Source organism: Notothenia rossii, assembly GCF_949606895.1.
Source record: "Notothenia rossii genome assembly, chromosome: 6".
NCBI lineage: Eukaryota > Metazoa > Chordata > Actinopteri > Perciformes > Nototheniidae > Notothenia > Notothenia rossii.
In genome coordinates, this window is record NC_136909.1 from 55,637,980 (window position 1) to 55,665,361 (window position 27,382).

Consider the following 27,382-nt stretch of genomic DNA (forward strand, 5'->3'; position numbering starts at 1 on the left):
TTTTGTGTCCCCCCCACTTCTCAAACCAAAGTTACACCCTTACACCCACACAATGCAAGTACATTATTACTGTAATATTTTATTTTTTATTTTATTTTACAATTGTGCTGATTCCTTACAGCAAAGTCTACATTTCTGTCTGCTTTACCAAAGCATCACCTGGTAAATACACTCCCTTCCTGTCTACATACGTTTGTGTTGATGATAGTGAAAACTGGGTAATGATCACTTCCTATGGTACAGTCACTTTTACATTACACAAGTGTGAGGTCCAAACATGATTGTGTCCCCCTATTCACGTCTATTCTTTTTTTTTGTCCATCATTAAGGCAAAACAGTGATCTTTCCTCTAACATTTGTTCTACAACATCCCCATTACTGTCTGTTTGAATGCTTCCCCATAGGCTGTTTTGAGCATTACAATCACCACACCACACTTCCCTTATATGACTTGTCCCTGCTATTGTCTGTAAAGTTTCAATGTGAAGATTTTTTACACGGGTAATAGAAATGTACAAGCTTTATGCTTCCTTCTTTCATCGGGCTGCAAATTTCTACTATGACACATTCCTTGTCTTCAGGGGATGGAAATATGCTAATGTGTAGTACATGTGTTTATAGGTCCTGCCCTCTGGCCATACACACCAGGGATTTTGGGCCCCATGAAAATATATCACATTGGGCCCAATCACCAGGCCCAGGCCACGCCAACCAAGCACCATTGCTTTAACCACACCTCCAGAACCCAATCGACTAATTTATGCTTTAAATAACTACCTGTACAGGCTTGCATCTATCTTGTAGTCAAAAACTAACTGCACAATATTTACTGACACTGAGCTGTGAAAATATAACACTTATGGGGGGACAGGGCTGCTGAGCCTAGAGATGGATCTGTTTGTCCTGGCACCAGGGGGAGGGACAACTGATTCAGCATGATAGCTGTCTAACAGAAGTTAAATCCATTTCTCACTTATTCTGACAATCTACTTAACCCAAAATAAAAGAACCCAATAAAAAGAGTTGTTAAATAATAGAGAAGTCACGTTGTAATATGAAGTCACGTTGTAATAACAATAACTAATCTAACTAACTAACTAACTAACTAACTAACTAACCTCTCTCGTTCAGATTAATATTGTCGGGTGTTCTTTTTCTGCTTGGCCAAAGGCCATTGTGTCAAGTGTCCCATTTGGGTTGCCGTATGTAGTTGTCCATCTCGCACATGCGCAGTACAGATCGGGCAGGGGGGCAGATCGGTTAGTGACAGAGGTAACCGTCGTAACCAGCAGACTTCATCCGCTTCTATCCAGCCTTTGACACTTGGAAAACGAGCACATGTGATACTGGTAAGGATAAACTAATGTTAATATATATATATATATATATATATATAATATAATATAATTTCACATACCGAAACGTTAACGCTTGTCTGAGTATATCTTCCGTTGACTCTGGCTGTGACTCTTACCGGCTGTTGATAGCCCTTATAAGCTAACGCTAGCATGCTTTATTCGGACATTAGCTTTAGCCTTTAGCCCGCTTGGAGTTATGGGTGGCTAACGTTACTACAGTCCGGTAGCTCAGTTAAGAAAATGTAACGTTATTTATGGGAAACGTTAGCCTACGTGTGTCTGGCCGTGACTCTGACTGAGTAGGCCGTAAAAGCTTGCGCTAATGTTTAGCATGCGCTAACGTTTAGCATGCTTTATTCAGACCACGCATTATCCAGTGAAGAACACTCAGCAGAGCATATATTTCTCAACACAACATTAACTGTAAGGTTAAATGTTCTTAACTGAGCTAGTGGACTGTAGCTCAGTCCACTAGAAAAAACACTACCCACCCATGACTCCAATTCGACTAAAGGCTAAAGGTCTGAATAAGGCATTCTAGCGTTAGCGTTAGCGGCCTAGCAGCATGAGTCATGGCCAGATTCAAAGTAGGGCTGGGCGATATGGTCTCTAAATGATATCGCGATATTTACTGACTATATCGCGATTTACGATATATATCGCGATATTCTGAAATGTCCTCTTAAAAAAAAAAAAAAACTTATGTTTACAGTCACGCCAGTATGATGATTCTAGTAGTCCCTGCAACATATGTCTGCATTAAAAAAATCGAATAATGATGAAAATTAACACATTTGTTGCAATAGTAATTTATGCACTAACTACATTACTACTTGTACTACAACATTTGAATCATCAGTTCTTCCTCATTTTCCTCAATTGTTCATATTTGGTTTATGAAAATAATGATATTGTGGTCATTGTTCAAAAATGTCTGCTATTATTATGAGTATTATTATTATTATTATTAGTATAATGCGCTTTCTGTCTTCCTGTCATTATCAGGAGTTAGACATGTTATGGCTATGTATTAGATTAGATTATAACCTTCATTCTCCTAAACTGCTGGGACATTTCCCTAAAGCCAATACCTTTATATTTTCTACTCTTCACTTACTTGTCAGCATAGGTCGGCATTGATGTACAGAGCCGAGAGAAGACCTTGTTTATATTGGCATCATATTGAGAGGTGCAGTGACGCGTCCTAAACCAGGAAGGAAGCTGCTGGTTCCCTCGACAAAAAAGCAATGGGATTTCTCCACAGGGTTTTGGAAAATAGCTGTAAATAAGGTCTGTGGAAAACAAACCTGTTTGATAAATGCACGTTTTGCATGTCTATCCTACTTTTATAATTTTAGAATCATAAATCTAATCGATAGATTATAAAAGGGTTTTAGGACGCGTCGCTGCACCACTAGAAGCCAACTCCATCGATCAAGCTGGCTGAAACTTTCTCTCCCTCTTCTTCTCATGCTCCCTGTCACTCTCCTTTAACTCCTCCGGTGACTTTCTTTTATTTGAAGATAGTTTTTTGCCCGGCGCTCACGGGCAAATGGGAGCCTGCTCGCGCTGGCTCTGCAGCAAACAGCTGCTGCGGAGCCAACGCTAGCAGGCTCCCGTTTGCCTTTCAACCAACAACGACAACCGCCTCACGAAACGCTATGTTGTAGCGTTAATAAAAGAAACAATTTAACAAAATTGCTTGTCAAAGTACCTATACCACTGGACAATTTTATTTTTTTTAAGCAATATTTTTAGTGGCCCGAGCGGGCAAGTGGAAAGTACGTTATGCTGGCCCGGGGTGTCTAAATAGTGCTTCCGAGCCAGCGGGCCATTTATAATGTCGAGCCCTGCTCTCTGTCACTGTGCATGTGTGTAATGTTTGTGTGCAAGTTAGACGGGGCCTGCGTGTGTGCCTGCGTGTGTGACTGTGTCTATGAGGGAGAAAGGAAAGCTCATTTTGGCCGCGGCGGGAAATTGATTTGACAACATAATACTCGATGTTCACGATGTGGTCATTTACGACATCGCATGGAATGCAATCCACGATGTATCGTGTAAACTCGATATATCGCCCAGCCCTAATTCAAAGGTAGATATACTCAGACAAACATTAAGTATCAACTTTACCTTTTCTTAACTGAGGCTTGGTGGCATGTAAACAGTATGAACAAGCGGGCTGCGTGTTTTCTATTGTAAATAAATAGATAAGACTATGAATTTGTATTTATTACCAGAGTAGAAATTATGGTGTTAAACGTCAATTTAAGGACCGAGTAAGTGGGCTTCTTTCATATTGACGAGCGACTTATATTTTAATTTTCGAGTTCAATTGATAAAGATATTGTAAATGTAACTTTAGTTTACAACATTGTGTCTTTATATTTTTACATCACCAAAATGTTGACCACTGTCCTAAAATAAAGTATAGGCTTTGAGTAACGAATTTAAGTTTAATGTTTGATATATTTTGAATATTTCAATGATCTTCTTGTAGCTTAGACACTTTGATGGCTAATTAAATACTAATGAAAGGTTTTCTCTTTTAAACTTCAGGGAAGTAGCCATCTATTCCAACTGTTCTACCCATGTGGATGATCCTGTGAATGGGCATTGCTTGTGGTAAGTTTAAAAAAATAAAATAAAAAAAATGTCATGAGGGTATGAATTTGTAAATTGTATGTTTTCTGGTTGCTCATACAAAACAAATCATTACGGAGCTTTCAATACTGACAAATGGAGGAAGCATACCCCACATACACTTAATGGTTTAAAGCCTGGAATTGTTGATGGGTATGATGTTTTAGAATAATTTGAAACGGGTACTACTGATCAGTTGAATGATGATTTGCCATCTGAAGAACTTCCTGATGAAGAATCAACAGTTTCAACAGATTTTGAATTAAAACTTGCCTCAGTCCTACTTAAATTAGAAAATGATTTTCTTGTATCAAGTGCAGCTGTGAATGAGCTTCTAGAAGAGCTGCAATATTTAATTGGTACTGCCTCTGTGCCAGTTACCCAAAAGACTATAATCCACTTCTTACAAGATCGCAATTGCCAAGTTGATGAATCAGTTGTGAAAGAGTTGGCCACTGAACTTTGCACTTCAAATCCCATTCAAGCTGCAATAGGAAACCGTGGAAATCACGGAAAAAAATCCAGATGATTGTTATCAAGAATAAGCTGCTTTTCATCGTCAGAAAGCTGAGTGCATGGTATAGGGAACATTACAGAGCCTATGAACTGAAACTGTGTCCTACAAAGAAGGTGGAACTTCTTGACTCCAATGAACTGACTGATCCATACCTATTGGCTGACTATACAGTTGGGAGAATGCGGCTAATAACTCTTAAAAGATACATTCATGTATAAGGTCAGAATGAGTATATATATATATATATATATATATATATTAATGCTGTCAAAATTATCGCGTTAACGGCGGTAATTAATTTTATGAATGAACTGCGTTAAAATATTTAACGCATGTGCAGAATGGCCCGCCCCATACATCCCACCAGTGGCAGCGCTGGGGTAGGCTACAGCCATACCAAGAAATGGCTTAGCCCCACCATGAAAAATGATGTTAGAGTAAGCAAAATAAAGTCCGCCGAGTAAATTGTACAGACAACAGTTAGTAAGATTGATTTCAGTAGCCACTTGTCTGGAAATACCGAAGACCAGAAACGGTTTTGAAAACTTTTGTCACGTAGTGATCGTCTTCTCAATAGAACATCTTTGATAATATCTTCTGGCCAATCAGAATCGAGATAACGGCGTGGTGTTGTTGCAGGAAGTCCCGACGAAGAATACTTTTGCTGTAGTACATCTCTATATACATCGATACACAGGGTGTCCGCGGGGTCTTAAAAAGTATTAAAAGTTGATAAATCAATTTAGCAAAAAGTATTAAAAAGTATTAAACGGCATTTTCCAAGGTATTAAGAAGTCCCACAGCAACGACTACATGAAACACCCTTTAATTTACTGAAACGACATGTCGGGAAACCCCCTCAAGGCGGCCCCCATAGCGCGCCGTAAAATGCTGCTTCTTATTTTAATTTTCGTTGCCTTGCTCCGCTCTGTGGGGGGGGGAGGTCCCAAGGTGGGTAGACTGGCATACGCAACGCTCTGGGGGTCCAACGGCTCCGTGTGTGCCCTATATGATCATTTTCTGATTACGATTAAATAGCCCGCCTCCCTCTCCCAACGTCTCCTGCTGCTGCTGGGCTGTCAGAAGAGGGGGAGGAAAAGAGAGGCAGGCACCGTTTATTAAACATTATTATACAGGGAACAGAGTCGTCATCAATTTGTTTTAAAGCTCAATAAATAACAAAGAAGACCTCTGATCGGCATTTTTCTAATTTTGTACGGAAGATTTCAACTCTAACGGACATGTTGACCGGCGGAACATTTTTTTTAACGGAAACTCTGCCGCACGGTTCCCTCGTTCCTTGGAAGAGGCGGAGAGGTGGGTGTTTTTCATCTGCTGGTGGACTACCTGAGAGATATACAGCAGGAGAACACGTCGTCCACCGCGGAGAATAAACAGAAGGGCAACCATGGCAACTAGGGATGTCCCGATCACCTTTTTTTGCTCCCGATCCGATTCCGATCATTTGATTTTGACAATTTGCCGATACCGATTTTTTCCGATCTTTATGCAATGCATTAAGAGAAAAAAAAGCATTCAAGTTGTCCCTTAAGGTTATTTTTTCTTATTTAAATTGGATATTCTATCCAACATGGATATAGCTTCTTTCTTTCACAGCAGCATTGGATCAGTTCAGTTGTGCAGCATTGGATCAAAACAAAATAAAGCTTTCAGTACTCGTTAGCTTACTGCTACAATTAGACACTGCGCCCTGCCCACTCTGTTGCCAGATTTGAGAGAAATAAGCAACCAGGTCTATGAAAACAAGCCCCAAAGAAGCAACACATACATGATGTTCTGTAATTTGAAACCAAAACTAAGGCCTCAGGATGACTTTAAGACTTTTACATGGTCATTTTTGTTTTGTAACATTGAATACAACATTTTAAAAGTATTTATAACATTTATTTTTTTTTAAATCCCGATCCCCGATTTTTTTCCTCCCGATTCCGATCTTTTGAAAATCACGTGATCGGCTCCGATCCCCGATCACGTGATCGGATCGGGACATCTCTAAAGGCAACTATGCTCCGGGGTCTTCTTCGCTGCTTTTGGTGTATTTTGTGGCTGCAGCAGCGCCACTTACAGGCCTGGCATATGTACTACAGCGTTTCCAGCATTTCCAGCGGTCTAGTGTGAACGGACACATTAATGAATCAAATGCGTGTGAACGGAATACTTTTTTGCGTTTGCGTATGCGTTTTACCGTATGCGTCCTCGTGGTGCCGGGGTCTAAGCCAAACTATATCCGGTCACAGAGATCTGCTATTTTAAAGTAAAGTCAACACATATAGACCCTAAATATAGTCTATATTAACAACGAGAAAAGTCTTAACATATATATCGTTTTTTGTAAACATATGACAAATGTGTGAGGGTGATGACGTCAGAGCATCGTCCTATGTGCCAGGGCCTAGCCCCGGACAGCCCCAGCCCAATTTAACCCCTGGGTATTTGTGAGGGAGCTCCTATGGCATTACCCCGCTGAAGCTCACCAAAGTTTAATATATTTCATAGTTCAAAGTTTTGTCAATTGTTTTGTTTATTGGTCAAATACTGGTTTCTAATGGTTTCTGAGGAGTTTTACTGGAATGAAAGAGTACAGAAGCAACAAAGCAGCATACTGCATTAAACCTGACCTTCACAGAGAGGTTGAAGTTCATGTGGAAAGGAGGCTTCAGTAGTCTGTCTGCACTCTGTTTAGTTTTGCTATCTTACAATCAATATAGTAAATGTGAGGTAAAGTGTGTCGCCAATGTAACCTGTTAGAACTCAAAGTTGCGATGAGGTCTTAAAATGTATGGAAAGGGTCTTAAAAAAGGTCTTAAAAGGTATTCAATTTGACCTCAGGATTCCTGCATATACCCTGATACAACATTACGTGTTGATAGAAATCAACACGTAATAAAATAAGACCCCACGGTTTGATGATTGATAGGTGTGTGGGCTGTCTTTCATTTTGACACACAGAACAATGTTATAATAAACATACATACTGTTTGTTAAATGGATATACCCGCCTTCTTTCATTTATCTTTCCATTCCCACAACAATATACATAAAGAAATGTCATATTTTGGACATAGTTCGAATGGTGATTAATCATGATTAATTAATTTTTAAGCTGTGATTAATCTGATTAAAAATTGTAATCGTTTGACAGCCCTTATATATATATTTATATATATATATATATTAACTTTGTATGTAATACTTTGTAAAGTACAACACAATGCAATTTGAAAAGAAAGAATGTATTGAGTGTACACCTGCATTTCATTAATTCCCTCTTCACATCTCTCTTTCTCTGAGAGCGCCATGGCTGATATATATATATATATATATATTTATATATTTATTAGGGCCGGGACTTTGTAATTAATTAATCGCAATTAATCGCATTTTTAATCACATATAAATATTTGACCTGAGAACAGTGAGAAGCAATTTTTTTCACATGGATTTTAGTATACCATTGAATAATGACTGAATACATAAGCTTAAGCAACAAAACATTGTTTATTTTTTTCAAGGTGGTACTTAACAAAGACCAACAGAAAAGTGCAATTTTTGCCATAAAGTGTAGCAATAGCATATTTAGGAATATAGTACATTTCAGAGATTCAGGTAGCCTATAGGTAGGTAGACCTTCTGTAAACTATAACACTTTGTTTTTTAAGTAAACACAATACTTTCAAGTACATTCAGAACAATGGAAACCCTGACTATTAGAAAACATCTCTCTGTTGCTTCAGAGGCCATAACAGACTTTGTTGATTTACCAACAGTTGATTTAAAAAATCTAATCAATTTCAGTCCAACTCTCTCAATAACCTTGGCCAAAACAATAAACAGTTCAACATAAAGTGCCAGTTGCACCAACAACGTAATAAATAGTTCAACATAAAGTGTACCATTTAAAATCAAATAAAAAAGTGCCAGTGATTGACCTCAATCCCTCCTATTCTTCCAATATCCTGATGAAAAATAAAATCTCTCTGTTGCACACGCAAATTGGGTGTGGGTCCTTGTACTCCGAGTCGGACTAACGTCCACGCTAGCTTCCACGCTAGCTGCTATATGTTTTGCATTGAGGTGATACTTGAGGCTTGATGTGCTGCGGTGATATGCAAATTCCTTTTTGCATAATTTGCAAACAACCGTGCTCTTATCGATGCTTCCATCCGTCCGTTTTTTAAAACAAAATGTCCGAACCACGGGGCCAACCAAAGCGGTCTCATCAGCTTCTTCGTTCACGTTTGACTATTGTTCACTGTGGTTTGTTGTTGTTTGAAGTCATGAACGTTAGTTGGTGCTCCAGTATCATACATGCAAATTAGTTGCTTTTCGGCGCCTCCCGCTTTTTTAACGCTGAATTGGGTGACTTGTGTAATTCGTGGAGAACCAAAGAGTTTTTGTTTGGGGGGGGGGGTCCGACTCACGGACTGACGGACAACTTCTCTCTTCAAAACATAGACTTTACCTGGGCGGGCCGCCCACGTATAGCCTATTAACGGCCGCCAAAGTATATTTTTGTATCCATCCGCGAGCATGACTAGTGGACAAATGATCCCTCGCTCTACGCCTCCTGTACCTGTTCGCTCTGCTATCGCGTGAAGGGTCTGCTTGCTAACAAGCAACCAACAGAAGACAAACAGGAGTCACATGTTGTTGCACATCAGTCATGCACAAATGACGCGCACTTCTGCACCAGTCAGTTGCGCAACCACCACATGTAAGTAAATTTTTCTGTTGGCTGTTATAACATCATTAGCTCTAAAGTGCATGTATGTTATGTATTTTTACCATAGACTATATATAAATGGTATTTTTTGTATAATACAATTGTATTGCATCAGCTAATTGTATTGCGTCAGCTAAATGAAATGTAATGTATTGTAGGCTATATAAGCTTTATTTGTACCTAAAGGTGATCGGCCCTCTGATTAAATTGGCAATTTCACTCCAAATGACTCCATTAATTATTAAGGTACAATTCCAAACGTGTACATCCTTTTAATTTTAATTTGGCAAATACTCCGTAAGCTCAATGCTAACATATAAGAGCGATCGACGCGCTAAAATAAATTAGCATTACGCACGCGGTAATTTTATACTTGAACTATATTTCTGTCAACCTGATCAACATAAACGACGTGTGTGTGTGTGTGTGTGTGTGTGTGTGTGTGTGTGTGTGTGTGTGTGTGTGTGTGTGTGTGTGTGTGTGTGTGTGTGTGTGTGTGTGTGTGTGTGTGTGTGTGTGTGTGTGTGTGTGTGTGTGTGTGTGTGTGTGTGTGTGTGTGTGTGTGTGTGTGTGTGTGTGTGTGTGTGTGTGTGTGTGTGTGTGTGTGTGTGTGTGTGTGTGTGTGTGTGTGTGTGTGTGTGTGTGTGTGTGTGTGTGTGTGTGTGTGTGTGTGTGTGTGTGTGTGGCCAACACAACTGTCCTAATGCTTTTGTGCAATGTTGGGGGACCTTTTTGTTTTAGAGCAAATGCTAAGTTAAAGGTGCTGTCAGTAGGAAGGTTCGTTGTAGCTAAATTAGATTTGTTTTCCTGAAATGAGTAACCTCATATATTTTAATCTGTTTTCTAGGCAATGGTCCTGGCTGTTATTGCTGAACATTCCCTACCTCTCTCAACTGCACCTGTCCTAGTTGAACTGAGTCAACAACTGGCTGCAGACAAAATAGCACTTAGTAGGATGAAACTGTCACGAACCGCTGCCTCTTACAAGATGGTGCATGGTCTGGGCCACACATTCTCTGAGAGAACGCTCTCCAACTTAAGGAAGTATCCCTTTTCTCTTAATGTAGATGAGAGTACATCTAGCAGTAATAAAAAGGTGCTTGCAATGCTTGTGAGCTACTTTGACCAAGAGCTGAAGGATGTTGTGGTGGAACATTTGGGTTCTCTGGAAGTTGTTAAAGTCAATGCTGCCAGCTTGGAGGAGCTTATCTGCAACTTCTTTAAGGAAAAAGATATTCCCTGGTCAAACCTGGTCAGCATAATGTTAGACTCATGCAATGTGATGCGAGGCAGCAAGTCAGGACTGGAGACAAGAATTAGACAGAACCGGCATTGTAAAACGCTTCTTGATGTTGATGGTGATTCATGTCACCATGTGCACAATGCTGCAAAGAAGTTTGCAGAGCCCTTTGAGAACTACTTGGAGCAGCTGTTTACAGATCTCCATACTGACCACCTGTGGGCATCAGATCAGGTAACTGAATGTCAATTTTGATTTTAGCTTAAGTGATAGATTGAGTTTGTCTTCGTGTTTACTCTAATGTGTTGAGTGGTGTGACACTTAGTCTTGTAAAATGACTTATGTCTTTATTTGCAGATCATGTACCTGAAAGAAATCGCTGAATACATGGACATAACTGCTACAAATCCCAGGAGGTTTGTCTCCCACCGTTGGTTGTCTGCGTATGACGTTGGGATGCAAACAAAAAGACTGCTGCCTGTGTACAAGGTCCTGTACTATGGTTTCATGGGGAAAGAGGACAAAGCTCTCTACCAGGATCCATTGCAGCAGCTATATGAAGACTACCATGTCAGCGAGAAAGCACAGCGAAGGATCACATTTGTGCACCAAGACCTCAGTAAGAAAGGTATGTATATTAGTTTAAACAAGGAACTCAAATTGTGAATGTCCTGTTTCTGAGAAAGTTATTAATACTATAATAAAATGTGTTATCTTTGTTTTTCTTTTGGTAGGTATGACTGAATTGGGGAAGAAGAGGAAGAGCCGAGTGGTAAAGAAGATCTGGTTTGAGAACCAAAAAGTGGACCTGCATCTCAGTGTGTACCTCAGTGTACTGCCAATACTAAAAGAGTATGTGATGGTTTTCCAGGTGAGTGTTTTTTTTATATATACAGTGTATATAACACACACCATATAGAAATAACATGCATATTGCAATTTTATAAACAAAAGATGGTTCAGTATTTACTGAAACGTGCACTTTCTGTGCATTTAAGGAAAGTCAAACCTTGGTCCACAAGCTGCATGACAAGCAGCTTCAAGTGTTTGTCAACTTCCTGGCTTGCTTTATCAAACCAGAGCATCTGAAGATTTCGCCCAAAGCATTGACAGAATTGGACTTGGCCAACAGGACACTTTATTCCCAGCCCTATATTGGTAAAGTGGCAGAAAACCTGGAAGCAGCCCGTCGAAAACACCCGGTTAGTGTGTGAAATAGATTAGTTAGTATTTAGGTAATGTTATATTAAAGTAAAAAAGAGTCCTGGTGGAAAGAGGCCAGGTTAACCCAAAGGCAACACACCTCTTACTATTTCACATACATTTGAATATTATTCTTACACCAAATCTCGGGTTTTACCATAGTCATTTTTGTATGAATAATTGTTGCATGCCTTATTTAAACATTGTTTTGCTTGATGTTGACTAGTACAGGCCATCATTTCACTGATAGCTTTAGTATTGAGAAACGTAGCACTGTGCTGCATGAAACTTAGGATATTCATCAAAGTGTTTTTTGTTTTTGTTTTGTATTTGTGTTAGGATTTCTTTGAAAAGGTGACCAAGGCATATGTGACTTGTGGCAAGTACATGCAGGTCAAATTGCCACTTAAAAGTAAGACCCTACAAGCCTTGTCCTCTATTGATCCTGTTGTGAGGGGCCATTCAGAAGCAGGGACTCAACTGATGAAGCTGGCAGGAATCTTGCAACACCTAGTTCCTCCAGAGAGTGACATCACCCAGGAAATAATCAGATACAACGTTGACTTAACACTGGCACAGTATCACGAGGGAGACAACAGGGTCATGTGGTGGGCTCATGTTATGAGCACAGGGAAATATCCAGCTCTCAGTGGGGTTATCAGAGGTGCTCTTTCTATCTTCCATGGGCCCATGGTGGAGTCCTCATTTAACTTAATGGGAGATATTCTTGACCCTAAAAGCTCAAGAATGAACATTGCCACTCTCGATGCAATTCAGACAGCAAAGTATGCCATGAAGTCTAGGGGCATGACTGCCACCATGATGTTTAAGAGAGAAGACGAAAAGTTTGGACCAGTTGACAGAACACTGTGCCGCAACATGAGGTCTGCTGCAAGAAGGGATAAAGCACAGAGAGAGGAGAGGCTTATGGAGAAAGGGAGGAGACAGGTGGAGTATGGCTTCAAGAAAACATGTGCAAGTTCCCAAGAGAGCAAGAGAACAGCACAGCAAGAGGAGAAAGAAGCAAGGTTGAGACATGCAGCTAAGCAACGGAATGCTGCTAGACGTAAAGCAGTAGAAACACTTGTGCAAGCAAAGAAGAAGAAGAAAAACCCTTAAAGTCATAAGTGTATAATATCTACCTGTAAATAATAATAATAAAAACCCTTGATTTATAACTTAACATCTATGACTCCTCTTGATCTGAGTATATTATAAAGAATAGCCAGTTAATTGAAGCATTATACAGTTCTGTTTTATATGAGTGTTGAGAGATGTATCCATACATCTCTTAATTTTGCCCTCAAAGTGCACCAGATTGATGCATTTAACTTCAATTTAAAGAAAAAAATCTTCCCGGGGGAGCATGCCCCCGGACCCCCTAGAGGAGGTGAGGTCCCCCCCACAAATAAACAGGTTCATATGGATAGGATACTAGATAAGTTTGCACTCTCATTATATATAATGATAATAGATATGTTTCATTGCGGAGGACCCCCTGTTTTGTGTGTCCCCCACTTCTTAAACCAAAGTTACGCCCTCGATAATATTTACCTGTAAATAATAATAGTAAAACCCCTTGATTTATAACTTAACATCTCCGTCTCCTACTGATCTGAGTATATTATAAAGAATAGCCAGTTAATTGAAGCATTATAGCACAGGCCTTTGTCAGACGGTATATTACGCTGTTTTTTTTCTGCTTCGAATAGTTCTCTCTTTTTTCACCATACCTGTGTTTGCATCCCTGCAGTATAATCGGTACCCCTGAAACTCATCCAGTGAGAAACGTTCCGCGGTGCAAAAATAAGTGCGATTAAAATGCGTTAATTGTTTTAACGCTTTAATTTTTGTGTAATTAATTCATCTTAATTAACGCGTTAAAGTCCCGGCCCTAATATATATATAAACATATATATAAGGGCTGTCAAACGATTACAATTTTTAATCAGATTAATCACAGTTGAAAAATTAATTAATCATGATTAATCCCCATTCGAACTATGTCCAAAATATGCCATTTCTTTATGTATATTGTTGTGAGAATGGAAAGATAAATGAAAGAAGGCGGGTATATCCATTTAACATACAGTATGTATGTTTATTATAACATTGTTCTGTGTGTCAAAATGAAAGACAGCCCACACACCTATCAATCATCAAACCGTGGGGTCTTAATTCATTACGTATTGATTTCTATCAACATGTAATGTTGTATCGATGTATATAGAGATGTACTACAGCAAAAGTATTCTCCGTCAGGACTTCCTGCAACAACACCACGCCGTTATCTTGATTCTGATTGGCCAGAAGACCTTATCAAAGATGTTCTATTGAGAAGACGATCACTACGTGACAAAAGTTTTCAAAACCGTTTCTGGTCTTCGGTATTTCCAGACAAGTGGCTACTGAAATCAATCTTACTAACTGTTGTCTGTGCAATTTACTCGGCGGACTTTATTTTGTTTACTTTAAGATTATTTTTCATGGTGGGGCTAAGCCATTTCTTGGTATGGCTGTAGCCTACCCCAGCGCTGCCACTGGTGGGATGTATGGGGCGGGCCATTCTGCACATGCGTTCAATATTTTAACGCAGTTAATTCAAAAAATTACTTACCGCCGTTAACGCGATAATTTTGACAGCATTAATATATATTAGGGCCGGGACTTTAACGCATTAATTAAGATTAATTAATTACACAAACATTAACGCGTTAAAAAAATTAACGCATTTTAATCGCACTTATTTTTGCCCTGCGGAACATTTCTCACTGGATGAGTTTCGGGCGTACCAATTATACTGGAGCACCAACTAACGTTCATGACTTCAGACAACAACAAACCACAGTGAACAATAGTCAAACATGAACGAAGAAGCTGATGAGACCGTTTTGGTTGGCCCCGTGGATGGGACATTTTGTTTTAAAAAACGGACGGATGGAAGCGTCGATAAGAGCACGGTTGTATGCAAATTATGCAAAAAGGAATTTGCATATCACCGCAGCACATCAAGCCTCAAGTATCACCTCAATGCAAAACATATAGCAGCTAGCGTGGAAGCTAGCGTGGAAGCTAGCGTGGATGTTAGCCCGACTCCGAGTACAAGGACCCACACCATAGTTGCCCTCAGAAATCGGGAGCATTTCAAAATGCAAAATGTGGGGGGGTACTTCTTGCGGACAGCTGAACAGCATGGTCGCTTGAACAGTGAGCTCCCTTATGCCAACAGAATAAACTCCGCCTAACTCGAAAATTAAAACATATAAAACATCCTGGACAGTTGATAATGAGCGGAGGGTCAACAAAAGCAAGGAATAAGAAAAGCGAGAACCATCAAGGTAAAGAAAAAACTAATATTAACAAAGAAAAGGATAGGCTAACTGCAGAAGCTAGCACAGCAATGGCTAAACCACAAGCTAATCTGGACAGCATTAGCAAGCAAATCGAAGCCATGCGGAGCGAGCTGAAAACCGACTTGACCATCTTTAAGGAGGATATCGCCACTCAAATAAAAAAAGAGCTGACAGAATTCAAAAAAGACATTAACCAGAGACTGGTAAAAATACAAACAGAAGTTGGACAGAAAAATGATAAAATAGACGCCGTTGTGAATCGCACGGAGGAGTTTGAGCTCTGGAGTACCTAGACAAAAAGCGATATGCAGGAAATAATAAAAGAACACAAGTTTATGACTGAAAAGCTGGATGATTTGGAATCGAGATCCAGACGGAACAATTTGAGAATATACGGCATACCAGAAGATGCAGAGCTGAAAAGTGACACGGTGGCGGTGTTTGTGGATAAATGGCTGCGGAACGAGCTGTCATTAGAGACAGATCTCCAGATTCAACGAGCCCACAGAGCCCTGGCACCGAAACCAAAATCGGGACAACCTCCGAGGTCGATCATCCTGAACTTTCTGCAGTTCCATGTAAAAGAGATGGTCTTGAAGAGGGCTTGGGAAAAGAAAACTGTCAAACTCGGAGACAATAGGATATATTTCGACCACGACTACACCGCGAGGATACTGCTCCAACGCAAGGCATACGCAGGCGTTAAGAAGATCTTGAAGGGAGAAGGCATCCGTTTTCAGACACCTCTAAATAAGATGCGTATTCACTGGGCTAATGGAATGAAGATATATAACAGCGCAGAGGAAGCAGCCAGCGATATGCGGGGAAGAGGATATGAAGTAGAAGACACCACCGCTACGAGAGGCTCCGCTGGCCGCGGCGGGCTCAAGTCCACGGGGATCGAGACTTGGACACGCCTCGGAAACAACAGAACCACGCAGACAGGCAAACGGGCGAGAGGACTGCTGCGAGAATTCGAACATTAAGAAAACAACGCAGAATGAAAGTCTTCTTCTTCAGCCTGACGCATAATGGAAAAAGATAAGAATATATCCTTGTAATGTTAATCAAAAACATTAAGAACTGTTAGTTTTGAAATGAGAAGTGACATGAATACATATTGATATCTGGCATGTTGGCTTAAAAAGGGAATGAAACATAGCTGCCTATGTTATTGTATAAGCCTAGTATGGGCAGTTTAACTCAATTTGGGTTTTATCCTACTACTAGCTGGGGGCCCTTCCCATATGGAAGACTTTCCCCCTCAGAACAAGAGGTGAGTCAACATTTGAGGGTTGTTGACACCTCTATTTGGAAGTCGCCTTTTCTGTCTATAGTTACATTTAGAAATGTTTTCTTGTTTTCAATGTTGTTAAGTGCCAATAGTTATATCACTGTTAACCTGAGTGGGAGACACTACAAAATGACTGAATCAAACTCAACCTATGACTAACATACAAGACGGAATTAAGCTTATGTCCCTTAACGTTAATGGTTTGGGAAATCCGATAAAAAGAGCAAAAATTATAACGAAAATCAAAAAAGAAAATTCACAGATTACTTTCCTACAAGAAACCCACCTTTCACAGACGGAACATGAAAAATTAAAACAATTTGGATTCAAAAACACCTTTTACAGCTCCCACTCTAACGCACGTAAAAGAGGAGTAGCAATTTTAATTTCTAATGCAGTCATATTTGAGTACCAAAAAGAAATAAAAGAGAGAGGGACGATATATTATTGTGAAAGGGACAATTGACAAAACTAAAGTAACATTGGTGAACATATATGCACCACCTGAGAGTGATAAGTATTTCTTTGGGGCCTTGCTTGATCTGATTGCAGTAGAAACAGAGGGAATATGTATAAGTGGGGGAGATCTCAATCTGATAATGGATTATGATCTGGACACAACAAACTGCAAGAGAATTAAAAAACCTATTACAAAGCTGGTGAAAAACACTTGGGAAGAAATGGGATTCTTTGATGTATGGAGGGACCTTAATAAAAAAAAAAAAAGGATTTCAGCTATTACTCGGCAGTACACTCAGTATACTCACGGATTGATTACTTTTTTATGCAGAAGGAAAATAGGGATAAAATACAGGACTGTCAAATTGGAGTGGCTGACGTGTCTGATCATTGTGCAATCTACTTGAATATTAAACTGGGGTGCAGACGGAGAGACACATTATGGAGATTGAACGTGGGCATATTGAATAACAAATTGGTTGTTGAACAAATCAAAGATGAAATACAGAAATACTTAGAGGAAAACAATAACGACAACACAGACCCAGCCATATTATGGGATGCATTAAAAGCAGTAATACGAGGAAAATTGATTTCTATTACAAGTAACCTCAAAAAAGTAAAAGAAACTCAATATAATAATCTCACAGCCGACCTGAAACAATTAGAACAAAAACATAAAGAAAAAAGTGATATAAATACACAAAAACAAATCAAAGAGGTGAGAAACCAAATCAACAACTTACTACATCAGGATATGGAGATAAAAGCAAGATATCTTAAACAAAATTATTATGAATTAGGCCCCAAAGCTACAAAGTTGTTGGCAAGACGTTTACGAAAGCAACAGGCAGCAATCACAGTCAACAAACTACATGACCCTAAAACAAATCAACCTAAATATGAACCCAAAGAAATTGAAAATATTTTTAGAGATTATTACAAAGATCTTTACATGCAAACGTCTCCAACAAATCATATGCGTACAAAGTCATTCCTAGACTCACTGGATCTGCCCTCTATAGGCAAAGTTCAAAATGAATGTATAACAGCAAAGATAACTGTATATGAAATCCATAAGGCAATCGGAAAACTGAAAACAAACAAAGCTCCAGGTAGTGATGGATTCCCATCTGAGTGGTACAAATAACTAGAAAAATAACTGTCTCCACTGCTACTAGGTGCCTTTAATTGGATCATGTCAAAAGAGGATACTCTCCCCTCATGGAAAGAAGCAATTATTACAGTTATCCCCAAACCACTAAAAGATAAAGAATTTTGCCAAAATTATAGACCAATCTCAATTCTTAATGTTGATTACAAGCTCTACACTACGATACTATCAAACAGGCTACAAAAAATAGTACCAGACATGTTATTAGCCTTTTCGCAGATGACATCATGATCATGCTGAAAGATCCAGTAAGCTCCTTTATAAAGCTAATGCAAATTATGGAACAATTTGGTGAATATTCAGGATACAAATTAAACATATCTAAAACTCAAATCCTTATGTTTAACTGCGCTCCAAATCAAAAACTAAAAGAATTTAATTTAAACTGGGAAGCTAAATCAATTAAATACTTAGGAATAAACATAACCAAAAATGTAGCAAAGCTGTACCAAAGCAACTATGAATGTATTGAAAAATATATAAGGAAAGATTTCAAAAAATGGTCAACTTACCCGATGAGTTTTATTGACAGGATAAATACAGTGAAAATGAACATTTTACCACGCTTGTTGTATTTATTTCAATCCTTGCCGATAAATATCCCGCAGATTCAGTTCCAAAGCTGGGATAAGCTTATATCAAGATTCATATGGGGGGGTAAAATACCTAGGATAAGATATACCACACTGCAATTGCCTAAAGAAAGAGGGGGACTGGCACTTCCAAACTTAAAGGAATATTATCATGCAGCACAACTACGTCCTCTCATTTACTGGTGCAACTCCGATTATATAGCCCGCTGGAGAGACATCGAAATACTTACATATGAGTCCCCAATTCAACCACTCATAGGGCAAAGAGAAATACCTCCCCATATTAAAGAAAAGGGAGACCTAGACCCCATAACAACATTTACACTAGAAAAATGGTATTCTATTATTAAACAATTGAAAATTAATACTTGGTCCCCTGAATCTGGAATAATATACAATTTACAGCAAAGCCTAAAAATGTCAGGAACTTTTCGTCTACAGATTGCTTTGGTCTGGCTTTACTCTTCACTGATTGGTTACAGACACTTTAAACTTAGTGGCTATGGAAATCAGAAGGAGGGGCTCATTATCATATTAAAAAACGCCCGTTTTCCGCGCGTAAAACGGGCGTTTTTTGCGCGTAATACGGGCGTTTTTCGAGACGCGTCAAGAACACGCGTTTTTCGCGCGAAAAACGCGGTTTTTAAAAAAACCGCACGTTTTAAAGGGCGAATGGTGGCACTTCAGGCTTTCCATACTCGCTCGGTCGACCTCTCCACCCTGTGCGCGCTAAGCTTTGCCTGCCTGCTCGCTCAAGTTTTCACAGCGTTACCAATGTACCACAAAACCAACCAATCGGAGAACTCGAGAAGGTCAATTCTGATTGGCTGGTCCAGCACCATGTAGAAAGAAGAGTTGCGACAGCGCAAGTCCAAAATGCTTGATTGTCACATGGTTCAGAGACTCAGAAAGTTCCCGGAAGTTTGTGGCGGGCCATTTAAATCACGATTTGAACGCATTAATAACAGGATAGAAATGAAATTTTTGGTAGTTATTGGTCAATAAAGGTTTTGATTTGCAATATGTATACAACATATCGATATGTGTATGTAGTTACTTCAATGTGTTGTGAACATTTGCTAATATTTGAGGATTAAGACAAAATAAGAAGTACTTTATTGATACCAATTGGGGAAATGTTTACGCTGCAGCAGCAAAAGACAAGGCATTGTACATTAGACAGTTAAAAGACTAGAATTAAACAATCGAAAATGTAAACATCTTAAATAGAAATAACATAGCATTACAAAAAGTAGAAAATATACATGCATAGATTGAACAGCTATCTTACCTGTTAACATACATGTTAGGCTAACGTTGCCTTGGTTACAGAGCCTGTTGCTGTTGTTTATTGCTTTGAATTCTTTAAAACAAATATTATCTTCTTAAACTTGTATGAGTCAAGATTATTGATATATTTAGAGGGAGGGAAGGAAGGAAGGTTTCAAAATTCTGATTAGAATCATTTCTACCATTTCTTTATTAATTCATGGTGGTTTCAGTAATCCCATGGTAATTGAGGACATAAGTAATCTAAATGACTAATGTAATCTTTATGACTTTCAGAAAGGACAGGAGACCGACAGGTGCCTATCAATGATTGTCAACTGACAGCACAATGAGTCAAAGGGCGAGCAGCAGCAGCAGCATGATGATGATGATGATGATGATGATGTTAATGTCTTGTTTTAGGAACATCTTTGTAAATAAATGGAATTCAATAAACATTGAATAGCATGCGTGCAGTTTGTCTGTGCCTTTTCCTCTGTGTTGTCCTGGCATATAGTCTCCCCCATGGTTTGCTGAGCTGCTGGGGGATGCTCCAATCGCTCAGAGAAAGGAGTACACATGTACGGCTTCCCCACTGACACAGAGAGGAGGAAAGAATAGAGGCGAAGTCCCGCCCATCTACTTCCGACCCGGAAAATTATACATTGACGTCAATGGAGAGAGAAAAGTCATCTTTCGATCCCGTTTGAATTGTGCCACGAATGACACATATTATGTTTGTCAAATTTAAAAGAACATTTTGCAAGTCAAAAAAATAAAAATGTGTCGGAAAACAGTGAAGTTACAATTTTTTGTGTGTGAAACCGCTCAGTGAACTACAGGTCTCTGGTCTCGCACAATACGCGTCACCATCACAAATATGGCTGTCACGTTAGTAAATTTCACCTGTTTCTTTCAGAATGAGGCGAAAAAGTATAAAACGAGGTGAAAATCACTACAAGTCTGGGCATGTTGAGAGCTGTACATACACGAAAGGGAGCGGTTCTGTAAGAGCCAGCATGCGGGACCGGCTTTACAAGGTTTCAGTGAGTAATATCAGTGCAATGTTTAAGGTTAATGTCAGCTAGCTAACAAGGTACACTAACGTGTTTTTGTTTTAGCAACTAGTTTTCTCCTTAAGAACTTCGTGGTGTCTTTGTATGCTGTGGATAACATTAGTGTTCACAAGAACAAGATACACTCCCGTGTTTTGTTTTAGTTGCTCTTCAGATTGAAGCGGCCAGTTTTATATCGACTATATGTGTGATCTCCTTTTTACATCTCGTTGTGTCATTTGAGTTTATTTGCTGTGTGTAGATTCAAGGATTTTGGTTATCTTGTCCAGGGATGCAAACTTGTCACCTTTCGGCGAAATTCTCAGTTTTGAATCCAAAATAGGTCGTTTGTGTGATTCATGTAGATCTGCAATACAAATATTTTGGGGTATGGGAGGGGGTCTGGGACCCGGATTAATGTGCGGCCGCGAGCTTTTTTTATATATTATAATGAAGCGTGAGCTGTGTGCTCGAGTCTTCCTGCCTGTCGGCTCTGCTCATGATGTATAATAAGCCTCTGCTGCTCGGCGATGATGGTCTAGCTTCAGCAGCTACATTACCTAATATACCTAATATGTTCGTTAATATTAACTGTGCGTCCGGAGTCACTGTGGCACAGACTGGACCGCTGGTGAATATGGAATGCCATTTAAGCCAAAATTAAATAAATACATCAATAATTAAATAAATACATATATATATAAATATGCCTATGAAATAAATTATGAAATAAATAAATGAGGCAATAAATATGTATACATGTACATTTAAATACACATTTATTTATTTCATGGGACTTTTATTTCATAATGACACATTTATTTCAAGAGACTTTTATTTCATAATGACACATTTATTTATTTCAAGAGACTTGTATTTCATAATGACACATTTATTTATTTCAAGAGAATCGTATTTCATAATGACATATTTATTTATTTCAGATGACTTGTATTTCATAATGACGCATTTATTTATTTCAGGTGACTTGTATTTCATGATGAGACATTTCATGATGAGACATTTCCATTCCTTATATGCAAATGAACGGGGCGTGGTTAGCTCACAGATCCAGAGACCCAGACCAAAGCAACAGCACCACAACACTAACTACTCGAGAAGAGGAAGAAAATGGAGGAGAAGGACTTAAAATTTCTTTTATAAACTATATAATAACTACTAAATGAAAATAAGGCGGGGCAGACAACATGGAAGACGTCGGTGGGCTCCAAGATGCTATGCTATCCTTAGCAGATCAAATTGATCAACACGGTTTACCAACAGATACTGTGTTGGCCCATATTGAAGACTTTATCGAAGTACTCGGGCGGATAAGCGCTCTTCGAGATATCGACACGGATGACGAAGTTGTAAATACTTTGACACTGATTGAGCACCGTGTTCGTGTGGAAGATGTCCAAGAAGTTGGTTCAAGCACAGGTGCAGGACGCCCGCCTCTGGATATTCCATGCGATATGCTCGCTACCTATGTGCTGTCCGGTCTATCAACCCGAGAAATCGCGGATCTGTTTGGTGTGTCATCCCGCACAATTCAGAGGAGATCGGTCGAAGAAGGCCTAAGGTGAATTACTTGAGCTAACGTAAAATCAAATTATTGCTCTATCTAGCTAACGTCATACAAATAACGAGCCCATAGAAATAGAATACGAGTATACTACTATACTCATATTCTATTTATATGGTCAGCCCGCTACAACTGTCACTATGGCAACGGTACACATACAAATGGCGGCCGCTCTGACCATCCTGCATTATCTTAAAATATAATACATCCATTATCCTGCTACGTTGATTGCAATGGGAATGTCCGTTCTACTCCTATTTTATTTCTATGGACGACACTGGTGGGCAAAAACGTGTATAATACAGTTAACAAAATTAAAACATGATTGACAAACAATTATTTAGTATTGTGTAGCAATATGATACGAAGAGATGTTTGAAATGGAGTATATATGTTAGACTGGTGGATGTTCGTCAACGTTAGCCAAAACGTTTATGTTGACGTTGCGCACAAGTTAGGTCAGTTATTATTAACAGCTGCTCTGTCAGATATGACTATTGTTACACCGAAATCTGTTTGTATCGTGAAATTGCGGTTTTTGTTTATTCATCAAAAATGACTAAAGTCAGAGATGTTTCCTGATACACGTGAAGTTGCAGCCACTGTATAAATTAATGTTAAGATAACTGGAGTTGTGTTCATGCTAACTGTTACACCTAACTAACGTTGCTGTCGCTTATGTAATATATAATTGAAGTGACATTACACATATATATGTTTTATGTTTTTCTACTGTAGAAAATCAGACCTATACTCTTCAATTAACGATGACGATGTAGATGCCTTGGTGATGGAGATTCAGCGCACTAATCCGAATACTGGATATAAAATGATGCTGGGACATCTACGGTCCAGAGGCATAAACATTCAAAGTAAAAATTAACAGTTTTTGTTTAACCTCAATGTTCAACCCAATTCCAAATGACGTGGGTTTAGCCAGTCGCCAATTTGAATAAACAAATAAATCTCCTTTTTCAATCAGGGCATCGAGTAAGGGCGTCAATGCAGAGAGTGGATCCAGGAGCAATCTTGATGCGAAGGTTAACCCTCCAGACTACAAGGCGTCGTCAGTACAATGTTCCTGCACCAAATAGTCTATGGCATATAGACGGTAATCACAAGCTGATCAGGTCAGTTTTTCCTGCTGCTTTTTGAGCTGTGTCCATCATAATCTAGTAGGCCACTGCTCTTGAACTCCTGTACTCAAGTGCTGCAGTCCTGCAGTTCTTTGTTCCAAGCCTGTACCACACCACCTGAAATCACTAAATAGTAACATCATGTGAGAAAACAGAGGTGAAGGTGTGATTGCTGAAATAAGTAGGGCTATCTACAGACATTGCACCCTTGGAAGTATTGAGTGTGAGACCAATTTGAAGGCTGAGGAAAAAGTAACATTAAAAGATATACGGCCAGGTCATTAATACTTAAAGATGCCTTTATCCTTTTTTAATACAAAATATAACAATGAGGGTTCTGTATGTTAGTTAGTTGAGGATATGAATTGAACTCCTTGTCTACTCCATTAGATAATAATTGAGTTTGAATTTCAAACAAAAACACAATTAGATGCTACTAAAGGTACAGTCCTTGCATGGGGGCAAGCCCTCTACCACATACATCCTAGCTAAATATGAGCTCTTCTGATAGTACCATAATGTCAGTGGTGTCCAATTTTATCCGCAAAGGGTTGGTGTGAATGTGTTCCAACAAAGCAGTGACACATGAACTCACAACTAGTTGGTGCACTGGAATCGGGTGTTTCTCTGCTTGGTTGAAATGCACCCACACTGACCCTTAGTTGGGACATCCATGATGTATTTTAACAAATGTGTGTAAGCTTTGACATACAACATTATTTATAAGCATTTTCAAAGGTATGAACATGATCCAGAATATGTCTCAATTCCAAACAGTACCATGAAATCATATGTTCACATGTTCACATGAAATCACATGTTTCCTCTTCATATTTACTCTGTTAGGGCACTGTATTAGCACCTGAGGTGGTCAAATCAGTTTTAGCCTACTAACAATCTCAGGACCCATTGGCAAAGTCCTTTTACGGAGATTAGCCTACCGGAAACCAACATTTTAGCACCTTGTGTGATTCCATCTTTAGTAGAGATGAGAGGTTAGATGTTGGAAAAAGGTACTTTAAAATATAAATGTTGTTCACCCAGCTGACAAATCTGCTTGCCTTGGTAAAGTAAATTAAGCCATTGAATTTGCTTATTTATGTACAACTTTTTTTAACTTAAAGAAGGTTAACATGCAATGTACGATAATGTTGGATATTGCAATGGCAATAATGTTTTGTGATATTGCAGGACATGTTGCTATTGCAATATCCAACGTTATCACCCAACCTGCCACAACCATACCCCTCCTACCCTATTCCTAACATAGCTTAATGAACAAGATGTGCCTTTATCAACTGTGATTTGGACATGAGGCCCCAATTCAATAACCAATTAATCCTGTTATATTTCACACAGATGGAGGATTGTTGTTCATGGTGGCATTGATGGATTCTCCAGGCTAATTGTGTACTTAAGTAGTGCCACCAACAACAGAGCTACAACTGTTCTTGAAGGCTTCTTGTCTGCTGTTGGCCATTATGGCGTGCCATCTCGAATTCGGTATGTAATGTCCTACAAATGTCTAATAAATGAAGTACAATGAGACTTATTTGACTAAAATGTATTTTAATAGCATTTGTAACACAGGTACAATTATCAAAAAGAAAATGAGTGTTCGGAATTTCAAACAAGTGTAATGAAGGTGCTCTTCGGTAATCTTAAAACAGAGCTGGGTTACAACCCACGCAGAACGGCACAAACAGCCTTCTTCAGGGTATGCTTAGACCCTGAAGAAGGCTTTCCGAGAGAAGACCTTTCTTTTGAAGGTACAATTATGTTGGATAGTCATCTTCAGATAAATGTACTTTTTTCCCCTTACAGATCTGACAAGGGGGGTGAGAATGTTAGGGTTGCTCATTTCATGGTCCAAACACAAGGGGAGAACAGGAGCTCTCATATTACTGGACGGAGTGTTCATAACCAAAGGTATGGAGGATTTAAAAAATATAAATTATTAAAGTACAATGAAACCGAGAGAAGAAGCATGTCTGTCCACCCTCACAAAACAATACTTACATTCAGGCGGGGCAGGGGGTGATAGCGGGGCGTTTTACTGGCAGTTCATAACAAGTTCATTGGTCACTACCTAAAATCCAGCTCTCACTTCGCTCATCATTGTGTTCACACTCCAGTCTGAACATAAGTGTCAATCAGCCATTACTAGTAGAACCTTGTACAACTTTTCCATCCTGCTAACTGTTGAATAATGTGACCTGCCAAAAATACAATATAAAGGCTGTATTTCATTCTTTCTTTTACAGAATTGAGCGCCTTTGGAGAGATGTGTATGAAAATGTTCTTGATCTGTTCTACACAATATTCATCCAGCTGGAGGCCCAAGGATTACTCAATCCTGACCAAGATTTTGACCTGTATGCACTACACAGGTGCTTCATGCCACATATTCAGCATCATCTTCAGTGTTTCAAGGAGGCATGGAATCACCATGGGCTGAGGACTGCAAGCCAACGTTCACCTTTACAGTTGTGGTTACTAAACAACAGAGAGGGACAAGATTTCTCACAGGTAAACAACGTTTTTTAGATGATGTAATGTATGCCATCTTATTCCCTGGCTCAATTGTTTATTTAAAATACATGCAAAATGACCCACATTGTAATTGATTACACATTCTGAACGGCTTTATTCCTTTCGTATGTCAGGTTGGTGAGGATTATGGTGTGGACTGGGAAGGACCACATACCCCCTGTGCATCTAATGTCTTTGTTCCTGAGATCCAGCTCCTGCGCCCATTGAGTGAACAAGATCTTGTGGCCCTACCAAACCCCCATGTTCCTTTCAGTCAGGCATTGGCAGTTTATCTTGAAACTGTTCAAACCCTCAGTTATGTTGAACCCAGAACCTTAGGTCAGGCAACATTTTCTTCGCACGATTTCAGCAGTGGTGGAAGAAGTACTTAAAACCATTACTTACGCAAAAGTACCAATACAACAATGTAAATTACAAGTCAAAGTACAGACATACTTTCAACAAAAATGTACTTTAAGTATCAGCAGTAAAAGTACATGTTGTGCAATAAAATGTAAATAATAATAAATTCTGATGCAGCATGTTACTGTTGGAGCTGCTCTCATTCCTTTAGCTGTGTATTCCTCTCTACTCCTTCTTTTACATGCAAAAGTACATTTGCATGCACATACTGAAGGATATGAAAATGAAGGATTGAAGAGCGACACGATGGAAGGAAGCCGAGAGCAGGGAACAGAGAGATGGTTGTGTGGTGACGTTGAAGGGAAATCATAAAGGTGGATGACCATTAATCCTTCAGTCCTACAGATCTTTTGTTGTTCAGATCTTTAGCAGCAAACCTTTTGTTCCCAAAATACCAACCACACTCCATTCCCTCTCGGCCTCTAAAACGTTATCCTTTAGTTTTTCTCTTTCAGCTTTATAGATGTTCCACATTTTCTTTAACTCCACAGTTCCTACACTTGTCACTGTTACTTTTCCCCATGACATGCAGCGTACCATTCAATGCTGTGTGATTTATTCTGAGTCTAGCTATCATCATTTCCTCCCTTCTGTTTCTTTCTTTATAAATATGTGTCTGCTGGCAGACCAGCAGACCAGCATTTATCTATCACCAGCTTATGTTAGTATTAAATATACAATGTACTCTGGTAACTATCAAAATAAAGACATTGTATAGTGTTCATAACAGTATTTTTATTTAATAAATTATACCTAATACAATAATATTACAAAAAAAACTTACATCTAAATAAATATATCATCTAA

General features: G+C 39.1%; 2 protein-coding genes across 6 annotated transcripts; both read left to right on the forward strand.

Annotated features, from left to right (window-relative positions):
• Positions 1 to 1,238: 1,238 nt before the first annotated feature.
• On the forward strand, positions 1,239 to 27,302 carry LOC307043295 (uncharacterized protein). 4 transcript variants are annotated; one of them, XR_013809323.1, is made up of 8 exons: positions 1,239 to 1,349; positions 3,915 to 3,980; positions 23,223 to 23,356; positions 23,467 to 23,614; positions 24,980 to 25,549; positions 25,885 to 25,908; positions 26,011 to 26,149; positions 26,287 to 27,302. XR_013809323.1 is itself a non-coding variant. In XM_079687656.1 (8 exons), the coding sequence occupies exons 1-8, from the start codon at positions 22,108 to 22,110 to the stop codon at positions 26,542 to 26,544; spliced, it is 1,326 nt and encodes a 441-aa protein (XP_079543782.1). In that variant the 5' UTR covers positions 20,917 to 22,107; the 3' UTR covers positions 26,545 to 27,302. The 4 variants fall into 4 exon arrangements, 2 of the variants coding, with proteins under 2 accessions (XP_079543782.1, XP_079543781.1); XM_079687656.1 differs by lacking the exons at positions 1,239 to 1,349; positions 3,915 to 3,980 and adding an exon at positions 20,917 to 22,481 and having other exon boundaries at positions 24,980 to 25,123; positions 25,445 to 25,549; XR_013809322.1 differs by having other exon boundaries at positions 25,885 to 26,149.
• On the forward strand, positions 9,961 to 14,150 carry LOC307043988 (uncharacterized protein). 2 transcript variants are annotated; one of them, XM_079688966.1, is made up of 5 exons: positions 9,961 to 10,733; positions 10,857 to 11,127; positions 11,234 to 11,370; positions 11,498 to 11,701; positions 12,042 to 14,150. In XM_079688966.1, exons 1-5 carry the CDS (start codon positions 10,110 to 10,112, stop codon positions 12,819 to 12,821), a joined length of 2,016 nt encoding a protein of 671 aa, XP_079545092.1. In that variant the 5' UTR covers positions 9,961 to 10,109; the 3' UTR covers positions 12,822 to 14,150. The 2 variants fall into 2 exon arrangements, with proteins under 2 accessions (XP_079545092.1, XP_079545093.1); XM_079688967.1 differs by lacking the exon at positions 11,498 to 11,701.
• Positions 27,303 to 27,382: the final 80 nt, after the last annotated feature.

Excerpts from the sequence above, each read along its gene's own strand:
- LOC307043988 (XM_079688966.1), top strand. The coding sequence starts at position 10,110 with ATGGTCCTGGCTGTTATTGCTGAACATTCCCTACCTCTCTCAACTGCA. Across the intron at positions 11,371-11,497 it reads AGTATGTGATGGTTTTCCAG|GAAAGTCAAACCTTGGTCCA; the intron begins GTGAGTGTTTTT and ends TGTGCATTTAAG. Across the intron at positions 11,702-12,041 it reads CAGCCCGTCGAAAACACCCG|GATTTCTTTGAAAAGGTGAC; the intron begins GTTAGTGTGTGA and ends TATTTGTGTTAG.
- LOC307043295 (XM_079687655.1), top strand. The coding sequence starts at position 22,108 with ATGGAAGACGTCGGTGGGCTCCAAGATGCTATGCTATCCTTAGCAGAT. Across the intron at positions 23,615-24,979 it reads GGTAATCACAAGCTGATCAG|ATGGAGGATTGTTGTTCATG; the intron begins GTCAGTTTTTCC and ends TATTTCACACAG. Across the intron at positions 26,150-26,286 it reads AGGGACAAGATTTCTCACAG|GTTGGTGAGGATTATGGTGT; the intron begins GTAAACAACGTT and ends TTCGTATGTCAG.